At 38.8% G+C, this 19,949-nt stretch overlaps 1 protein-coding gene across 4 annotated transcripts in view; it reads right to left on the reverse strand.

Moving 5' to 3' along the window:
- Positions 1-19,949, reverse strand: part of rxrgb (retinoid X receptor, gamma b) — a 27,168-nt gene continuing 7,219 nt past the window's right edge. Inside the window, exons 2-11 of one of the 4 annotated variants that reach the window (XR_014536982.1) lie at positions 7,661-7,860; positions 7,034-7,166; positions 5,932-6,111; positions 5,636-5,796; positions 4,054-4,183; positions 3,717-3,849; positions 2,256-2,347; positions 1,512-1,617; positions 286-625; positions 1-238 (exon numbers count right to left, since the gene is read on the reverse strand). Coding sequence is in view for 2 of the 4 variants with exons in the window: in XM_083563083.1 (XP_083419209.1) it covers positions 478-625; positions 1,512-1,617; positions 2,256-2,347; positions 3,717-3,849; positions 4,054-4,183; positions 5,636-5,796; positions 5,932-6,111; positions 7,034-7,166; positions 7,661-7,860 (1,283 nt within the window). In the remaining 2 variants the exon portion in view is untranslated. Of the gene's footprint in view, positions 626-1,511; positions 1,618-2,255; positions 2,348-3,716; positions 3,850-4,053; positions 4,184-5,635; positions 5,797-5,931; positions 6,112-7,033; positions 7,167-7,660; positions 7,861-19,949 lie in introns of all 4 variants that reach the window. The other 3 variants (XR_014536983.1, XM_083563084.1, XM_083563083.1) reach the window with 3 other exon arrangements.

Here is a 19,949-nt window from a genome sequence, read left to right on the forward strand (position 1 = left end):
TAAATTTAAATATTTAATTCAGACATTCTTTAGAAATTCTGCATTTTGAATACAAGTTTCCTTTTTTTTCAACAAAATAAATGTTCTTTGTTGCATTGGTTTGCTGTTTGATGCCTGAAAACCATCTATTTACAAGAAAAAGTTCTTTTCAAAACCAATCTATTACAACTCGTTTTGACAGGGTAGATGAAGAGCTTCTTCGTACCCGGTCCTGAACCCCACAAACCCCACACTCTCTCTATCTCACACACACACACACACACACACACACACACACACACACACACACACACACACACACACACACACACACACACACACACACACACACACACACACACACACACACAACTTACTTCAGGATTGTGTTGAGAACAAAACACCTAGCTTCAATCCTCAGTCAAGTTCATTCATTACCAGTTCTTACATGGACACACATACATTAAAAAAATGAATGATCAGGGGGCGGGGTTTATGTCATGTGATCTGATGGGGTGCTTCGAGCATCTCCATGAGGAAGGTGTCTATAGGTGTGTCTCCAATCAGCTTGAAGAAGAAGAGATGTTCTAGACACTTCAGTCCGATAGAACGCAGAGCAGGGAGACGCAGTAAGAGCTTAGCAAACCTGACAACAAACACAAACCACATTTTATTAGTCAACAACGAACTATTGGGTTTGTTTTTATAGAAGATATATGTATATTGGCGCTCTTTAAGCCTTCTGGAGTTAACACAAACCATAAACTCACACAGATGCAGGTCAAAATCTTGTAACATGGATTGAGTGCCAGGTCTGAGTTTGCGGGAAGGATCTAGAAACTCATATATATTTCCTCTTTATGCCCCGTTCTTATTACTCAAGAACAGAAATGTGGGGAGATGAGAACAAATGAGTGTTGGAAAAAAATGACCTGTTCACTTCGAGGTTTGATATGTCATACATTCTGCCATACCAATAGTTTTTCCGGGGTTGTGTTATACAGTACGAGATCGGCCTCTAGAGGAAAATCACTGAGAACACGTGCTGTTTATTTGAAGTGTCTGTTTTATTCATTTTGGCTGTACCTTTTTTGTTTCAGTTTGAATGCATGTGTTTTAATGATTCAGTACTGTTTTTTTTTGTTTTTTTTTTTGTAAAAATGTTTAGTACTATTTTATATGTGGTGTTATGTTTGTATTTTATCCAGTATCCATTTTAAATCAGTTGATTAATCAGTTATCAGCAAATACGATCCACACTAGCTATCAGTATCAGTCAAATCCAATCCATTGGTTGATCTTTACTGCATAAGCAGGGCTTATTTCACATCCTCTGATCTCTCGTAACACCAAGGTATTTCAGGTGTACCTAATAAAGTGAACAGCATGTGATGAATAAGCTATATAAAGAAATTTGAGGTTGTAAACTTTCAATGGCTAAATGAGAAAGAAAGAGAAACACTTGTCAGTGAGATCTGAAAGCTTGTTTGAACTGTGTCAGAGATCAGGAGGGTGCAGGGGCAGTAAACTACCTGCCCGGCTGTTTGGGGTATTTTTGCTTGGTGTAGGACTCCAACGATGCATAGACTTTTTCTCGAAGCATCTCCACCTCAGCAGGGTTAGACAAGCCTTTCGCATCTGCAAGCACAGACAATGCACACACACACACACACACACACACACACACACACACACACACACACACATTTATTTATAAATCATTTATGTAGAAATCATTTGTTAAACAATGCTGAATCATTCAGACAAAGAAATTACTTTGACAGAAATTTATATATATATCTCCAGCAATTGGTTACAAAACCAAGCTCAGCTGGACAACAGGCTGGATCATCACTGAGAGCATCACTAAGCATAAGATCATCACTGAAAGAATCACTGAGCATGAGATCATAACTAAAAGCATCACTGAGCATTGAGATCATTACTGAGGGCATCACTGAGCACGAGATCATCACTAAGCATCACAGAGATTTACTGAGCACGAGACCATCACTAAGCATCACTAAGAGCATCACTGAGCACAAGACCATCACTAAGCATCACTGAAAACATTAATGAGAACATCAATATAAGCATCACTGTGATCATCACTGAAAGCATCACTGAACCACCCCTTAACTTTCCGGAAGCTAGCAGATGTGTTCCTTTCATGTGATCCACTTTTAAACCCTCCAACCTGCCTGTGTGTGTGTGTGTGTGTGTGTGTGTGTGTGTGTGTGTGTGTGTGTGTGTTTGTGTGTGTGTGTGAGACTAACCAGGGTTAAACAGAACAATGGCTCTGAGGCAGCCCAGCTCTGTCTTATCCATCTGCATGTCCTTCATCTTAGACACCAGCTCAGTCAACACTCTGCCACACACACACACACACACACACACACACGAGAACAAATGCATTTTAGTGAGTATTTGCAGTAAAAAAGGCAAAAAAGACATTAAGTTACAAATTTGCAAGTAGACATAACATTAGTCCTACTGCTAGAATAAAATAGAACAGAATAAAATAAAATAAATATAAAAAAATTATAGAATAAAATATAATAGAATATGATAGAATAAAATATAATATAATAAAATAGAACAGAATTAAATAAAATAGAGTAAAATAAAATAGAATAAAATAAAATAGAATAAAATAAAATAGAATAGAATAGAATAGAATTGCCTTTATGTGTTACATTTACATTACAGCACAGTGAAACTGTTTTCACATATCCCAGCTGGATCAGAAGCTGGGGTCAGAGCGCCGGGGTCGGCCATGTTACAGCACCCCTGGAGCGAAGAGGGTTAAGGGCCTTGCTCAAGGGCCCAAGAGTGGCAGCTTGGCGATACCGACACTTGAACCCCCAACCTTCCGGTCAGTAACCCAGAGCCTTAATCACTGAACTCCCACTTCCTTGGATGGTCTGGGCTGAATCTGATGGCCGAGTTCAGGATGAGTTTCTAAAGACTGAGGCGTGCTCATCTAAAGATGCAGTTGAAATCGAATAAATTTTTCCCAGGGGTGCCTATTGTGTACTTCAAACCTGTGCAAGCATGTAGAGGTAAGTGAATATTATTGATATCTTTAGTTTACATCATGGTTGTACTGATGTGTTGCATCAGCGCCTGACATTGCTAATGTTGTTAGCACCATGGGGGAAAATTCCCACTGCATAGTGAAGCTAGCTCTATTAGCAGTGTCATGATTTAAGTGCCAGATGAAATGAATAAAAAGTGTAATAGTTGAGGTGTATTAAATTGGAGCAGTACTGTAGAACCAATCACACACTTTCGTTGAGAATGTAGTGTCCAATCAAAGCGCTCTGATTCGTCACTTCGGAAAACGCTGAAGTTGTTCATCCGCATGCAAGTTGTTGATCCGCAGTCTAAATGACATTAGAACAGATTTTTTTTTTCTTTTCGCTGCATAACTCACATTAGACGCAAGTCATGGACTGTAGTGAATTTGTTTTATTATTTACTAATTTTCCTTTTAATCATTTTAGTTCCTTCAATAAAAAACAACTAGTTTGAGATTTATATTCCCTTGACTTTTTTTAAACTCCACTAGAATCCGCTGTTAAAAAATACAACGGTACATTTTAAATGAGCCATTTTTAAAAAAAATTTTTTAGACCGGTAACTTTTTCTTGTACTTAAGTCGAATTTCACTAAAGTGCTTAAATAGTACGAGTAGAATAAATTAGCAGAAATGTTAGCGAATGAGGCAAACAAACCTGTCGAAAATGGAGCCCACACCAGCACTATGGGCGCTGCTCCGGTGCACGTGGAGGCCCGTGGCCAGCAGGATGCCGTCTTTCACCGTGACGGAGCGGTGCGAGAAGGAGGCGATGAGCAGCTCGTTCCAGCCTGATAAGAACCATAAGAGGAAACACCAAGAGGTGAGAAAAAACATTAGCAACGAGGGACACGAGTAAAACACAGCTGTAAGTGTAATACATCTATTAAGGAGGGAGCAGGCAGAAGATCTTTGTAAAGCAGCATGTGTGTGTGTGTGTGTGTGTGTGTGTGTGTGTGTGTGTGTGTTAGTGTGTGTTTATATGTGGGGGATACCTGCACGTAGCAGAATGACCTGATCGTCCAGGGGAAGTTCGGAGAAGTGCGGTATCCTTTTTGCCCATTCCACCAGTGTGAAAAGCTGCTTGTCTGCTGCCTGGCAGATGTTAGTGACAGGGTCATTGGTCTGAAGAAAAAAAAACAGATAAAGAAAGTAAGAAAAAAAGAAAGTGCTCTCTCTTTCACCTCTCTGAGGCAATGCCTTGTGATTTGTAGTTTCCTTCACAATGTGATTGATCATTAAAGAGTGGTGGATTTCTCTGATTGTAGGAGGAAAGGTTCAGAACCAACTGGTGAAGATTGGACAATGAGGAGGAGGCGCAATGATGGCAGTTAGATTGAAGCATTTGTAATCGTTTGTTTTAACTTTCGACCAGTAGGTGGCGGTGGCACACAATATTTGTTGCATTGATCTGAAGTTGACTGAATACAACTTTCAAGATTTTTAATGATAAACCAAATGACAGTGTGGCTCTTGACCCAGAGTATTAGAGCCATTAATATACTTGAAAGCAGTGGTCCCCAACTCCCGTGCCGTGGACCGGCACCGGTCTGTGGGTCAATTGTTACCGGGCCGCAATGACTCACTCTTGATGCGTGTCATAATGCTTCCCTCGGTCACATGTCTTACCTCCATCCACTACCTTCTTAAAGGGGCTGCTCCGGCCGCTAACACAGTGGATTCACGTTTATTATTATATTTAGAAAATACCATGCCGGTCGTATCATTTTATTTTATTGTATTTATCCGCCAAACCTTGAAAGCCGGTCCATGGCGCAAAAAAGAGTAGGGACTGCTGCTATAAACGTACTTTCAAATTGGACCCATATATGACCCAATGGTGGTGCACTCGTAGAGTTTTGTCAGCACTTTTCCCATGACAATCTCTACATATTCGGGATCGTAAAATTCACAGATTTGCTACGGCACATCTGAATAAAAGTTAATGATGTGAGGCATCATTTTATCATTATAAGTAGATGCGCTATACTTTAATTATTTAGAAAGTGACCAATAATTTGACATGTAGATTGCGTGTGAAAGGGCCATAAATCAGAAGGCACTTAAGTAAATCGATATTTTCGCTGTCTGTCTGAACCAAAGTAATAAAAGTGATGAGAAGATGAGATGAGAAACGCATCAGCCTCAGTTATGTAGAGGCACATCTCTAATTCATCTTCAATTCTGATTTTGGACTAAATGACAGTTTTGTAATTACTTCAATCAGCAATCAAATGCTCTCTGGTAACACCAATCAAGGTCATTTTCTCAAAAATGTTGAACCAACATCCAGAAACATGGCGGGAATATAATGACACCATATTACGTATTCCTTCAGTAGATGTTTATCAGGTTCTTTTATCTTGTATATTTATATTGCTCTTGTTTTCAGCATTTCAAATGATTCAAAAAGACCAACTCATACTAATTCTGGAAAAGTAAATAATAAAAAAATCGCAACATGCTCTTTAAAAACACTTTAAATACACATTCCCCAAAAAAATAAAAATTGTGGTTATGTTTCAGCTTGCTGATCTTATTCATTGCACAAACTTCGTGCTCTAGTTACATACTTACAGAGTTTCCTGGACTGTCATCTGCATGTGTTTCTGTTTTGGGTTCCACTGCGAGCTCAGCGTCCAGGATCTTCTCCACAGGCATGTCTTCGTTAAAACTGCTGGTGGACTCCACCTCACTGTCACACTTCTCCTTCCCACGCTGCCTCTCCTCCTGAACTGCTACAGTGAGCCAGAAGGGACATAAATACCGTCCTTGTTAGCACTGATCCACTACTACATACCTGTATTATATCTGGATGGGGGAGTATTTGGTGTCACATTTGGTATAAGCATTTAGTAAACAAACACACACACCCTCCCTCTTCATGCCCATGGCCAGACACTTCTGGTAGCGGCAGTACTGGCAGCGGTTGCGCTGGCGTTTATCAATCAGACACTCTTTACTGTCTCGACATGTGTAGGTCAGGTCTTTCCGGATGGTCCTCTTGAAGAAGCCTTTGCACCCCTCACAACTGTACACACCGTAGTGTTTTCCTACATCCATGAAAAAGCCAAAACACAGTCTGTAATCCAAAAATGACAATAGAAATAGCTAGGAAAAAAATCTCCCCAAGTTCCTCAACCTCAAGCGTACTCAATCAGCACTGACATAGAACTGCTGTCTCGTCTGCAAAATCTTTTTTTTAATTATTCATCATCAAAGCTATCAGTCCCAGCACTTATCCAGGCTGTCCTGATGCTTAGCTGGTAGAAGGACACTGATGCAAAAGCAGTTGAGGGTAAAGGGCCTTGCTCAGGACCCTAGCAGTGACTGCATGGTAGAACAAGGATTTGAACTCATAACCTTTTGTTCCAAAGTTCAACATCTTAACTAAGGTCTAAGATGGTGTTATACAGTATAAGACCTGCCTCTAGAGACCAATCACTGACGCCTCGTGCTGTTTGTTGTATCTTTTTTTATAAAACTTTTTTAATTCATTTTGAATGTAACAGATTTTGATTATTTAGTGTTACTTTTTTCTTTCCGTTTGAATATTTAGCAATATCATATTTATTCATATAATTAATATAGTCATTTATCTCATTTAGCACATTTTCATGATAAGTTCTGTATTATATATTTATTTTTTTGTAATAAAGCTCAGTACTATTTCACATGGAGTGTTATGTTTGCTTTTTCCAGTATCCTTTCAAAATAAAAAGCAAGTACGCTCCAACCTAGCTATCGGTATAATCGGTCGACCTTTAATCTCAACCACTGGGCCAGTTTGTCATCAGAGAGAGAGTACAGTTGCAGATCAGATAGATTTTTTCACTGCACTGTACTGTACCTGGTCAAACAGTTTCTCGTTCCAATATTTTTGACAAAAGTGCAAACGCTGAAAAAAAAACTTACATGAAATAAAGGTAGCTTACAACGTACAGACCTATCTGTAGATAAAATCACAGTGGTTACCTGAGGAGCGATCCCCACAGATGGCACAGATGTGTTTGGACATGGAGCCGGGGCTGGTGCACTGGTAGCTGTTGGCCAGACCAGGAGGGGGCTTTACGTCCTCTGAGCTGCTCACACTGCTTAAAGAGTTCATCTGCATGACGGAGAGAGAGAGAGAGAGAGAGAGAGAGAGAGAGAGAGAGAGAGAGAGAGAGAGAGAGAGAGAAAGAGAAACAGAAAGAGCTAAGATCAGGTCTTACATTTCATCGGCAAACACACAATGGAACTGTAGATTTCTAGATTCATTACTGTAGAAACACCATCCATCCATCCATCATCCATGAGAAAATAACGCATTGCACAGGCACCCTCATGTTCCTTTAACTTTTCCTGAACTACCGTTAGGTAACAATTTTTAGCTAGGTGTTATATATCAAAGTAACAGCCACATGAATCCGGGGAACCCAAGTTTCCCAGCAGAACCTCAATCAGAACATCCAACAGTCATCGACAGCTCAGTTCCCTCCTATAGTGCATCTTGGTGCCGCACACACACGACCAACCATCCACATAGCTACACAGATAGGGCTCATTTTGAGAACCTGCCAACATGAGACCTCTAGCATGATCTGATTGTAGAATATGTACCTGTGGGCTAATGAGGGGACCAAAGCCCACGGCAGGCGTGGAGGGTAGCGAGACGGAGGGGGAGCTCACTGAAGAAGTGATGACCGAGTACCCCATAGGCGTAGTGAGGGGACGCGAGGTGCTGATGACAGACGAGTGCCCCATCATGGAGCTCACTGGTGCAGGCTGTGAGAGAGAGGAGTTCAGTGTCCCAAGTGAGTCTGTGGGAAGAAAAAAAAAACATTATAATGAATAATATTCATGGGTAATAAACTTCCAGAAGCGTTTGCTCTTTTCTGCTACCTCCAGGACAACAAAATGCAATGCAGAAAAAACAGACAATATTTAAAAGGACGTGTACTTGTGCGCTATCGAATTGCTTACACAAGCAACCATAAGTTAAGATAAAACCAGTAAAACTTCGAAAAGAACTTTATCATGCAATCTGTGTGAAGTAAAGGGTACTTTTACAGTAAACCCCATAGGAGGCATAAACAAGAATTGAACTTTTTAAACACTAAGAGACCACGCTGAAACACCGTAAGCAGATGTAAAGATTCGATAATTGATGATTTATGTAATAATGGCTCAAAATCTTACCACAGAAAAGCTCTCGACTCTCAGAGGCAACCTGTAAACCAGTAAAGCAAACTGTTTTCCGTCTCAGCATGAAACAACCCACCTTTCACTCTCATGCCTCGCTAAATGACTCGGCTTTGTTTAAAAGCAACCACTGGAAAACGGTTTATTTATAAAATAATAACAACACATTTCTGACTCGAGCATGTGGCTGAGGCATGACCAGGCAATAAACGAACACTTTTCCTTGAACCACTCAAAAACCTTTAGTTGTGACAAACATACACACAAAACCACAAGCATGTCTCATGTGCAGGGCTTTCTTTCAGTGACCAGCTGTAGTGTCTGATCTTTAACAGTTTTCTGTGCCACGATTTTATTTGCGACAAGATCTGTCACCTGGTGACACTATTTATCCACTAGTACTGAATACTGCCTCATATTCTGTATCTCACATTCGGGCTTCTGTAGTAAAAGTGAGGACCTGTTGCTCAGGGTTTAAAGTACAAATTAACAATTAACTATCAGGTTTTGCAATGAGAGCAGACTATAGTATGTGCGTGTATAAGTGAACTGTATCTTTGTACTGTATTAGTGTATTGTATCTCTGTACTGTATTAGTGTATTGTATCTCTGTACTGTATTAGTCTACTGTACCTCTGTACTGTATTAGTGTACTGTACCTCTGTACTGTATTAGTGTACTGTATCTCTGTACTGTATTAGTGTATTGTATCTCTGTACTGTATTAGTGTACTGTATCTCTGTACTGTATTAGTGTATTGTATCTCTGTACTGTATTAGTGTACTGTATCTCTGTACTGTATTAGTCTACTGTACCTCTGTTCTGTATTAGTGTACTGTATCTCTGTACTGTATTAGTGTACTGTATCTCTGTACTGTATTAGTGTACTGTATCTCTGTACTGTATTAGTGTACTGTATCTCTGTACTGTATTAGTGTATTGTATCTCTGTACTGTATTAGTGTACTGTATCTCTGTACTGTATTAGTGTATTGTATCTCTGTACTGTATTAGTCTACTGTACCTCTGTACTGTATTAGTGTACTGTATCTCTGTACTGTATTAGTGTATTGTATCTCTGTACTGTATTAGTGTATTGTATCTCTGTACTGTATTAGTGTACTTTATCTCTGTACTGTATTAGTGTACTGTATCTCTGTACTGTATTAGTCTACTGTACCTCTGTACTGTATTAGTGTATTGTATCTCTGTACTGTATTAGTGTATTGTATCTCTGTACTGTATTAGTCTACTGTACCTCTGTACTGTATTAGTCTACTGTACCTCTGTACTGTATTAGTGTACTGTATCTCTGTATTGTATTAGTCTACTGTACCTCTGTACTGTATTAGTGTACTGTATCTCTGTACTGTATTAGTGTATTGTATCTCTGTATTGTATTAGTCTACTGTACCTCTGTACTGTATTAGTGTACTGTATCTCTGTACTGTATTAGTGTACTGTATCTCTGTATTGTATTAGTCTACTGTACCTCTGTACTGTATTAGTGTATTGTATCTCTACTGTATTAGTCTACTGTACCTCTGTACTGTATTAGTGTACTGTATCTCTGTACTGTATTAGTGTACTGTATCTCTGTACTGTATTAATGTATTGTATCTCTGTATTGTATTAGTCTAATGTACCTCTGTACTGTATTAGTGTATTGTATCTCTGTACTGTATTAGTCTACTGTACCTCTGTACTGTATTAGTCTACTGTATCTCTGTACTGTATCTCTGTACTGTATCTCTGTACTGTATTAGTGTACTGTATCTCTGTACTGTATTAGTGTACTGTATCTGTACTGTATTAGTCTACTGTACCTCTGTACTGTATTAGTCTACTGTACGTCTGTACTGTATTAGTGTACTGTATCTCTGTACTGTATTAGTGTATTGTATCTCTGTATTGTATTAGTCTACTGTACCTCTGTACTGTATTAGTGTATTGTATCTCTGTACTGTATTAGTCTACTGTACCTCTGTACTGTATTAGTCTACTGTATCTCTGTACTGTATCTCTGTACTGTATCTCTGTACTGTATTAGTGTACTATACCTCTGTACTGTATTAGTCTACTGTAGCTCTGTACTGTATTAGTGTACTGTATCTGTACTGTATTAGTCTACTGTACCTCTGTACTGTATTAGTCTACTGTACCTCTGTACTGTATTAGTCTACTGTATCTCTGTACTGTATCTCTGTACTGTATTAGTGTACTGTACCTCTGTACTGTATTAATGTACTGTACCTCTGTACTGTATTAGTCTACTGTATCTCTGTACTGTATCTGTACTGTATTAGTGTACTGTATCTCTGTACTGTATTAGTCTACTGTATCTCTGTACTGTATTAGTGTACTGTACCTCTGTACTGTATTAGTGTACTGTACCTCTGTACTGTATTAATGTACTGCATTAATGTACTGTACCTCTGTACTGTATTAGTCTACTGTACCTCTGTACTGTATTAGTCTACTGTATCTCTGTACTGTATTAGTCTACTGTATCTCTGTACTGTATTAGTGTACTGTACCTCTGTACTGTAATAATGTACTGTATCTGTACTGTATTAGTGTATACAGTACTCTGTACTGTATTAGTCTACTGTACCTCTGTACTATATTAGTCTACTGTATCTGTACTGTATTAGTGTACTGTCTCTGTAATGTATTAGTTTACTGTATCTGTATTGTATCTCTGTACTGTATTAGTGTACTGTATCTGTACTGTATTAGTTTACTGTATCTGTACTGTATCTCTATACTGTATTAGTGTACTGTATCTGTAATGTATTAGTTTACTGTATCTGTATTGTATCTCTGTACTGTATTAGTGTACTGTATCTGTACTGTATTAGTTTACTGTATCTGTACTGTATCTCTATACTGTATTAGTCTACTATATCTCTGTACTGTATTAGTGTACTGTATCTGTAATGTATTAGTTTACTGTATCTGTATTGTATCTCTGTACTGTATTATTGTACTGTATCTGTACTGTATTAGTTTACTGTATCTGTACTGTATCTCTATACTGTATTAGTCTACTGTACCTCTGTACTGTATTAGTCTTCTGTATCTCTGTACTGTATTAGTGTACTGTATCTGTAATGTATTAGTTTACTGTATCTGTATTGTATCTCTGTACTGTATTAGTGTACTGTATCTGTACTGTATTAGTTTACTGTATCTGTACTGTATCTCTATACTGTATTAGTCTACTATATCTCTGTACTGTATTAGTGTACTGTATCTGTAATGTATTAGTTTACTGTATCTGTATTGTATCTCTGTACTGTATTAGTGTACTGTATCTGTACTGTATTAGTTTACTGTATCTGTACTGTATCTCTATACTGTATTAGTCTACTGTACCTCTGTACTGTATTAGTCTTCTGTATCTCTGTACTGTATTAGTGTACTGTATCTGTAATGTATTAGTTTACTGTATCTGTATTGTATCTCTACTGTATTAGTGTACTGTATCTGTACTGTATTAGTTTACTGTATCTGTACTGTATCTCTATACTGTATTAGTGTACTGTATCTGTACTGTATCTCTGTACTACATTAGTGTACTGTATCTATATTGTATCTCTGTACTGTATATCTGTACTGTGTACTGTATCTGTACTGTAATAGTGTACAACTAGTGTACTGTATTACTATATCTGTACTGTATATCTGTACTGTATTTGTGTACTGTATCTGTACTGTAATAGTGTACTACTAGTGTACTGTATTAGTATATCTGTACTATATCTCTGTACTGTAATAGTGTACTGTATCTCTGTACTGTAATAGTGTACTACTAGTGTACTGTATTAGTATATCTGTACTGTATCACTGTACTGTATTAGTTTACTGTATATCTGCACTGTATTAGTGTACTGTATCACTACTGTATTAGTTTGCTGTATCTCTGGACTGTATCACTGTACTGTATTAGTGTACTGTATCTCTGCACTGTATTAGTGTACTGTATCACTACTGTATTAGTTTTCTGTATCTCTGGACTGTATCACTGTACTGTATTAGTGTACTGTATCTCTGCACTGTATTAGTGTACTGTATCACTACTGTATTAGTTTTCTGTATCTCTGGACTGTATCACTGTACTGTATTAGTGTACTGTATCTCTGCACTGTATTAGTGTACTGTATCACTACTGTATTAGTTTTCTGTATCTCCGAACTGTATCACTGTACTGTATTAGTTTACTGTATCTCTGGACTGTAGTAGAGTAGTACTTGTGTACTGTATTAGTGTACTGTATCACTACTGTATTAGTTTTCTGTATCTCCGAACTGTATCACTGTACTGTATTAGTTTACTGTATCTCTGGACTGTAGTAGTGTAGTACTTGTGTACTGTATTAGTATATCTGTACTATATCTCTGTACTGTAATAGTGTACTGTATCTCTGCACTGTGTTAGTGTACTGTATCACTACTGTGTTAGTTTTCTGTATCTCTGGACTGTATCACGGTACGGTATTAGTATACTGTATCACTACTGTATTAGTGCACTGTATGTCTAATGTATTAGTGTACTGTATTACTGTACTGTATCTCTCTACTGTATCAGTGTACTGTGTCTCTGTACTGTATTAGTGCACTGTATTAGTGTACTGTATCACTGTAGTGTATTAGTGTACTGTATCACTGTAGTGTATTAGTGTACTGTAAATCTCTTGTATTATTGCACTGTATTAGTGTACTGTATCACAGTACTGCATCTCTGTACTGTATCTCTATCGTATTAGTGCACTGTATTAGTGTACTGTATCACTGTACTGTATTACAGTACAGACATACAGTACACTTAATACAGTAAAGAGATACAGTACACTAATACAGTGCACTAAAATGATAGATACATTACAGAGACACAGTACACTAAAAGTGTACTGTATGTCTGTACTGTATCAGTGTACTGTGTCTCTGTAATGTATCTATCATTTTAGTGCAATGTATTAGTGTACTGTATCTCTTTACTGTATTAAGTGTACTGTATCTCTGTACTGTATTAGTCTACTGTATCTCTGTACTGTATTAGTGTACTGTATCACTGTACTGTATTTGTTTACTGTATCAATGTACTGTGTCATTGTAATGTATCTATCATTTTAGTGCACTGTATTAGTGTACTGTATCTCTTTACTGTATTAAGTGTACTGTATCTCTGTACTGTATTAGTGCACTGTATCTCTGTACTGTATTAGTTTACTGTATCTCTGTATATAGAGGTATATGTATATCAGTACTGTATAAATATATATATTGTATTAGTGTAATTTAGTGCTTTAAACCGGTAAGTTGTAATTACCCATTAAGGCAGAACAGAGACAGTCTAGCAAATCCACACACACAGTTCTGTTCCAAATTAAGTGGATGTCTAATCAATTGTAACACTAAAGCCGATTTGGTCTGGCAGTGTGGATTTCATCAGACACCAGCTGTCATTTAACAGATAAGCGGGTAGGAGAGATAAAGAGGGAGAGGGAGAGAGAGAGAGAGAGAGAGAGAGAGAGAGAGAGAGAGAGAGAGAGAGAGAGAGAGAGAGCTAGAAAAGAGGAATAATCCTGCTCTGGTTCAGGTTGTAGCAGATTTTTTTTTACAGTCTAAAAAGATTAAAGCAGCAAAGAAAAAAGGTTGTTGTGTTTATGACTGTGTGACCAGAGTAAGCTCATCTGTATATCAGAGCCAGCAGCTGCAATTCATCATAAAATGATTTTTGCAAGATGAAAAACTTTTTGACCTTGGACTCTTTTAAAAGAAAAACTAAAGGAAATCACATGCTTAAATCACAAGTGCTTTGTTTACTTTGTCACAAGTGCTACAAGATCTTGACAACCATCTACAGTTGGCTTTCAGTGGCTTAGAACAAAAGTTCAGCTAAAACATTAAAGTTTACCATGATCAATAAGATAATGTGATCCATGGGATTCTAACATCATGTTAAGTCGTGTTTATATTTACAGGAAATGACCGGATTACAATAATGTAAAATTCTTTAATCTACTGTTTGTTTTGTCAGTTCCCCTGGACAGTGCTGTGAGCATACGATACGTCTAAAAGCAAAACCAAGTGTGCTCATTACAGCGGGGAAAAAATATCGCTGGAAATGTCTCCATCATGGCATGACCTGCTTCAATGCCACATTTAATAAATGTCCTGTCATGAAGATAAGCATGGACGAAGTAAAATGTAAATAAAAACAATGCAATGATTTATGAATTCATAAGGCCATAGTTAAATTTCCAATGAAACATAGAGAACATATCAAACGTTTAAACTGAGAAAATGTCCCATTTTAAGAAAAATATAAGGCCATTTATATTAGCACTGTGTAGAATCCCCTCTTCTTTTAACAATGATCTCTATGCATCTGGAGACAGAGAAGACCAGTTGCTATCTGTCCCATTTGTGTCTTATACAGGATTCTAGCTGCCCAACACTCCTGGGTCCTCTTTGTTGTATTTTTCATTTAAATATGTGCCAAATGTTTTCAGTTGGTGAAAGGTCTGGACTGCAGGCAGGCCAACTCTTCTACTATGGAGCCATGCTGTTGTAAAAGAGGTAGAATGTGGTTTAGCATTGTCTTGCTGAAATATGCAAGGGCTCCCCTGAAAAAGATGTCATCTTGCTGGAAGCAAAAGTTGCTCTTAAACCTGTATATACCTTTCAGCATTGATTGAGCCTTTCCAGATGTTAAAGCTGCCCATAGGCACTAATACACTCTGATACCATCAGAGATGCAGGCTTTTAAACTGAGCGCAGAAAACAAGCCGGATGGTCTGGGTGGCAACCAGTGATGATGTTCAAAGAGATCTTTCTCTGAATGTCAAGGTTCTGTCTTCTTGTAGTACTGCTGAAGCGCTGTTAAATTACATCTATAAACTGCATAAATCCAGGTTTGATTTTTTCCACAGAACACCTCAGTGTCACTGAAACACACCTGACTGCACGTTACTGATTAACTGCAAATAAACCGAAACCAGCATGAAACACGGACATCTGACATGCAAAATGCCAAGAAACACACGTGCACACACACAAACACAGTCTTGTGACATACTTTAAGTCACATAGGCATGAGAGAGACTCCTGCACTCTACAGCACACTTCCTGTTCCAAATCATTTGCTCCAAACCAACACACTGTCAAATCAGGTCAAATACTATCAGAAAGCCTGACATGTGCATGTGCAACATAAAAAAAAAAAAAAGCTGAAATTATGAAGTCATCAGAGTGTACTCTGGTGGAGAGTACAGTCGGATGACTTCATAATTTCAGCTTTTTTTTTTTTTTTTTATGTCGCACATGCACTTTGTCCTAAACTTCTGTCCTGATTCATTACTGTAAAGCCGCCCGCTACATTCCTATATGGATGAACATCAGAAATGCACTCAGCTCAGTGCAGCATCACAGCCCAGGGAAGTATCACAGCTCAGTGCAATATTACAGCTCAGTGCAGATAGTATCACAGCTCAGCGAGGTATCACAGCTCAAGGCATTATGACAGCTCAAGGCATTATGACAGGCTCCAGGCAGCATCACATCTCAGTGCAAATAGTATCACAGCTCAGTGCGATATCACAGCTCAGTGCAATATCACAGCTCAGTGCAGATAGTATCACAGCTCAGTGCAGATAGTATCACAGCTCAGTGCAATATCACAGCTCAGTGCAGATAGTATCACAGCTCAGTGCAGATAGTATCACAGCTCAGTGCGATATCACAGCTCAGTGCAATATTACAGCTCAGTGCAGATAGTATCACAGCTCAGCGAGGTATCACAGCTCAAGGCATTATGACAGCTCAAGGCATTATGACAGGCTCAAGGCAGCATCACAGCTCAGTGCAAATAGTATCACAGCTCAGTTCGATATCACAGCTCAGTGCAGATAGTATCACAGCTCAGTGCAATAACACAGCTCAGTGCAGATAGTATCACAGCTCAGTGCGATATCACAGCTCAGTGCAGATAGTATCACAGCTCAGCGAGGTATCACAGCTCAAGGCATTATGACAGGTTCAAGGCAGCATCACAGCTCAGTGCAGATAGTATCACAGCTCAGTGCAGATAGTATTACAGCTCAGTGCCTTTCACAGCTCAAGGCATTATGACAGCTCAGTGCAGATAGTATCACAGCTCAGCGGGGTATCACAGCTCAGTGCAGATAGTATTACAGCTCAGTGAGGTATCACAGCTCAAGGCATTATGACAGCTCAAGGCATTATGACAGGCTCAAGGCAGCATCACATCTCAGTGCAAATAGTATCACAGCTCAGTGCAAATAGTATCACAGCTCAGTGCAATATCACAGCTCAGTGCAGATAGTATCACAGCTCAGTGCAGATAGTATCACAGCTCAGTGCGATATCACAGCTCAGTGCAATATCACAGCTCAGTGCAATATCACAGCTCAGTGCAGATAGTATCACAGCTCAGCGAGGTATCACAGCTCAAGGCATTATGACAGCTCAAGGCATTATGACAGGCTCAAGGCAGCATCACAGCTCAGTGCAGATAGTATCACAGCTCAGCGAGGTATCACAGCTCAAGGCATTATGACAGCTCAAGGCATTATGACAGGCTCAAGGCAGCATCACAGCTCAGTGCAAATAGTATCACAGCTCAGTGCGATATCACAGCTCAGTGCAGATAGTATCACAGCTCAGTGCAGATAGTATTACAGCTCAGTGCCTTTCACAGCTCAAGGCATTATGACAGCTCAGTGCAGATAGTATCACAGCTCAGCGAGGTATCACAGCTCAGTGCAGATAGTATTACAGCTCAGTGAGGTATCACAGGTCAGTGCAGATAGTATCACAGCTCAGTGCGTGATACTCAGCACAAAATGCTTAACAACAGAGATTAACATTTTTACTTCCTAAATGACAAAGATCCATGATATAACGCTAAAAAGCCAATATAACAGTGAATTAGCATATATAACAGTGCATTAACTACATGCTCAGTGATCTCCATACTGCTCACACACACATACACACAGGCACTGCATAATATATAATGAATAGTGGAATCAATATGACATGTTTTCTGCAATAGAAAGAAAGGAAAAAAAGAAAGAAAGAAAGAAAGAAAGAAAGAAAGAAAGAAAGAAAGAAAGAAAGAAAGAAAGAAAGAAAGAAAGAAAGAAAGAAAGAAAGAAAGAAAGAAAGAAAGAGCATTAAGGAGATAAGACACCTTCAGGGCAACTTGAACAAATATACCGCTTAAAAATATGTCAGCTCATAAAGGAAACGGCCCATATAGGCATAATTAAACGCAATCACATGGCTTAGTGACACAGATAAAGCCCTAGTGATGGGAGACGATCTACAGCTACACCAGCATTACAGTGTGCATCCAAGTCCTTTCATTTTCCTTCAAGAACTCGGACATGCTGAGAACCGCCTCCTGAATGAGCTAACTACTATGAGAGACAACAATGGATACAAGATTTCCAAAATGCACTGCTGCTGAAGCAGGATCTCTGCATTAGTCTGCTCGTCCTGGGCATCAAGGCTAACAATATGTCCACTCCGGATTTCTGGCCCTTTTTCCTCTCTTAGTTGTTCTCCAAAAGCCAGAGAAAGAAAATATACCGATTAATCAAAAGAATCCGAGATTCTCGAGAAATCTTTGTTCACAACTGGCAAAATCAGTAAGCAGGCGGCATTGCATTAAAAACATTCTGTAATGGAGATCACTGCATGTGATGAGAAACACTTCCAGAAATCACTGTCTGTGAACACAGCTCACTATGTCAAACAAAAATGCAGCTAATAGCTCGATCATGCAAAGTAGAAGCCACATGTGAACATGATCAGAAATGGTGTTGTCTGCTCTGGGCCAAAACTCGTTTAAAATGGACCGAGGTAAAAACCGTTCTGTGGTAAGACAAAATAAAATGTTAAATTTCTGAAAACAAAATGTCAAGTTTTCCAGTCACACACTAAAGCTTTAAACAACAGCTTTATACACTGCAGCCTTATACACACTACAGCTTTATACACTGCAGCCTTATACACACTACAGCTTTATACACTGCAGCCTTATACACACACTACAGCTTTATACACTGCAGCTTTATAAACACACTACAGCTTTATACACTGCAGCCTTATACACACTACAGCTTTATACACTGCAGCCTTATACACACTACAGCTTTATACACTGCAGCTTTATACACACACTACAGCTTTATACACTGCAGCTTTATACACACACTACAGCTTTATACACTGCAGCTTTATACACACACTACAGCTTTATACACTGCAGCCTTATACACACTACAGCTTTATACACTGCAGCTTTATACACACTACAGCTTTATACACGGCAGCCTTATACACACTACAGCTTTATACACTGCAGCTTTATACACACTACAGCTTTATACACTGCAGCTTTATACACACTACAGCTTTATACACTGCAGCTTTATACACACTACAGCTTTATACACGGCAGCCTTATACACACTACAGCTTTATACACTGCAGCTTTATACACACTACAGCTTTATACACACTACAGCTTTATACACACTACAGCTTTATACACTGCAGCTTTATACACACACACTACAGCTTTATACACTGCAGCCTTATACACTGCAGCTTTATACACACTACAGCTTTATACACGGCAGCCTTATACACTGCAGCTTTATACACACTACAGCTTTATACACTGCAGCTTTATACACTGCAGCTTTATACACACTACAGCTTTATACACGGCAGCCTTATACACTGCAGCTTTATACACACTACAGCTTTATACACTGCAGCCTTATACACTGCAGCTTTATACACACTACAGCTTTATACACACTACAGCTTTATACACTGCAGCCTTATACACACTACAGCTTTATACACTGCAGCTTTATACACACTACAGCTTTATACACGGCAGCCTTATACACACTACAGCTTTATACACTGCAGCTTTATACACACTACAGCTTTATACACTGCAGCTTTATACACACTACAGCTTTATACACGGCAGCCTTATACACACTACAGCTTTATACACTGCAGCCTTATACACACTACAGCTTTATACACTGCAGCTTTATACACACTACAGCTTTATACACTGCAGCTTTATACACACTACAGCTTTATACACGGCAGCCTTATACACACTACAGCTTTATACACTGCAGCTTTATACACACTACAGCTTTATACACTGCAGCTTTATACACACTACAGCTTTATACACTGCAGCTTTATACACACACACTACAGCTTTATACACTGCAGCCTTATACACTGCAGCTTTATACACACTACAGCTTTATACACGGCAACCTTATACACACTACAGCTTTATACACTGCAGCTTTATACACACTACAGCTTTATACACTGCAGCTTTATACACACTACAGCTTTATACACTGCAGCTTTATACACACTACAGCTTTATACACTGCAGCCTTATACACACTACAGCTTTATACACTGCAGCCTTTTACACACTACAGCTTTATACACTGCAGCTTTATACACACTACAGCTTTATACACTGCAGCCTTATACACACTACAGCTTTATACACTGCAGCTTTATACACACTACAGCTTTATACACTGCAGCTTTATACACACACTACAGCTTTATACACTGCAGCTTTATACACACACACTACAGCTTTATACACTGCAGCTT

Source organism: Silurus aristotelis, assembly GCF_946808225.1.
Source record: "Silurus aristotelis genome assembly, chromosome: 15".
NCBI classification, from domain to species: Eukaryota; Metazoa; Chordata; class Actinopteri; order Siluriformes; family Siluridae; genus Silurus; species Silurus aristotelis.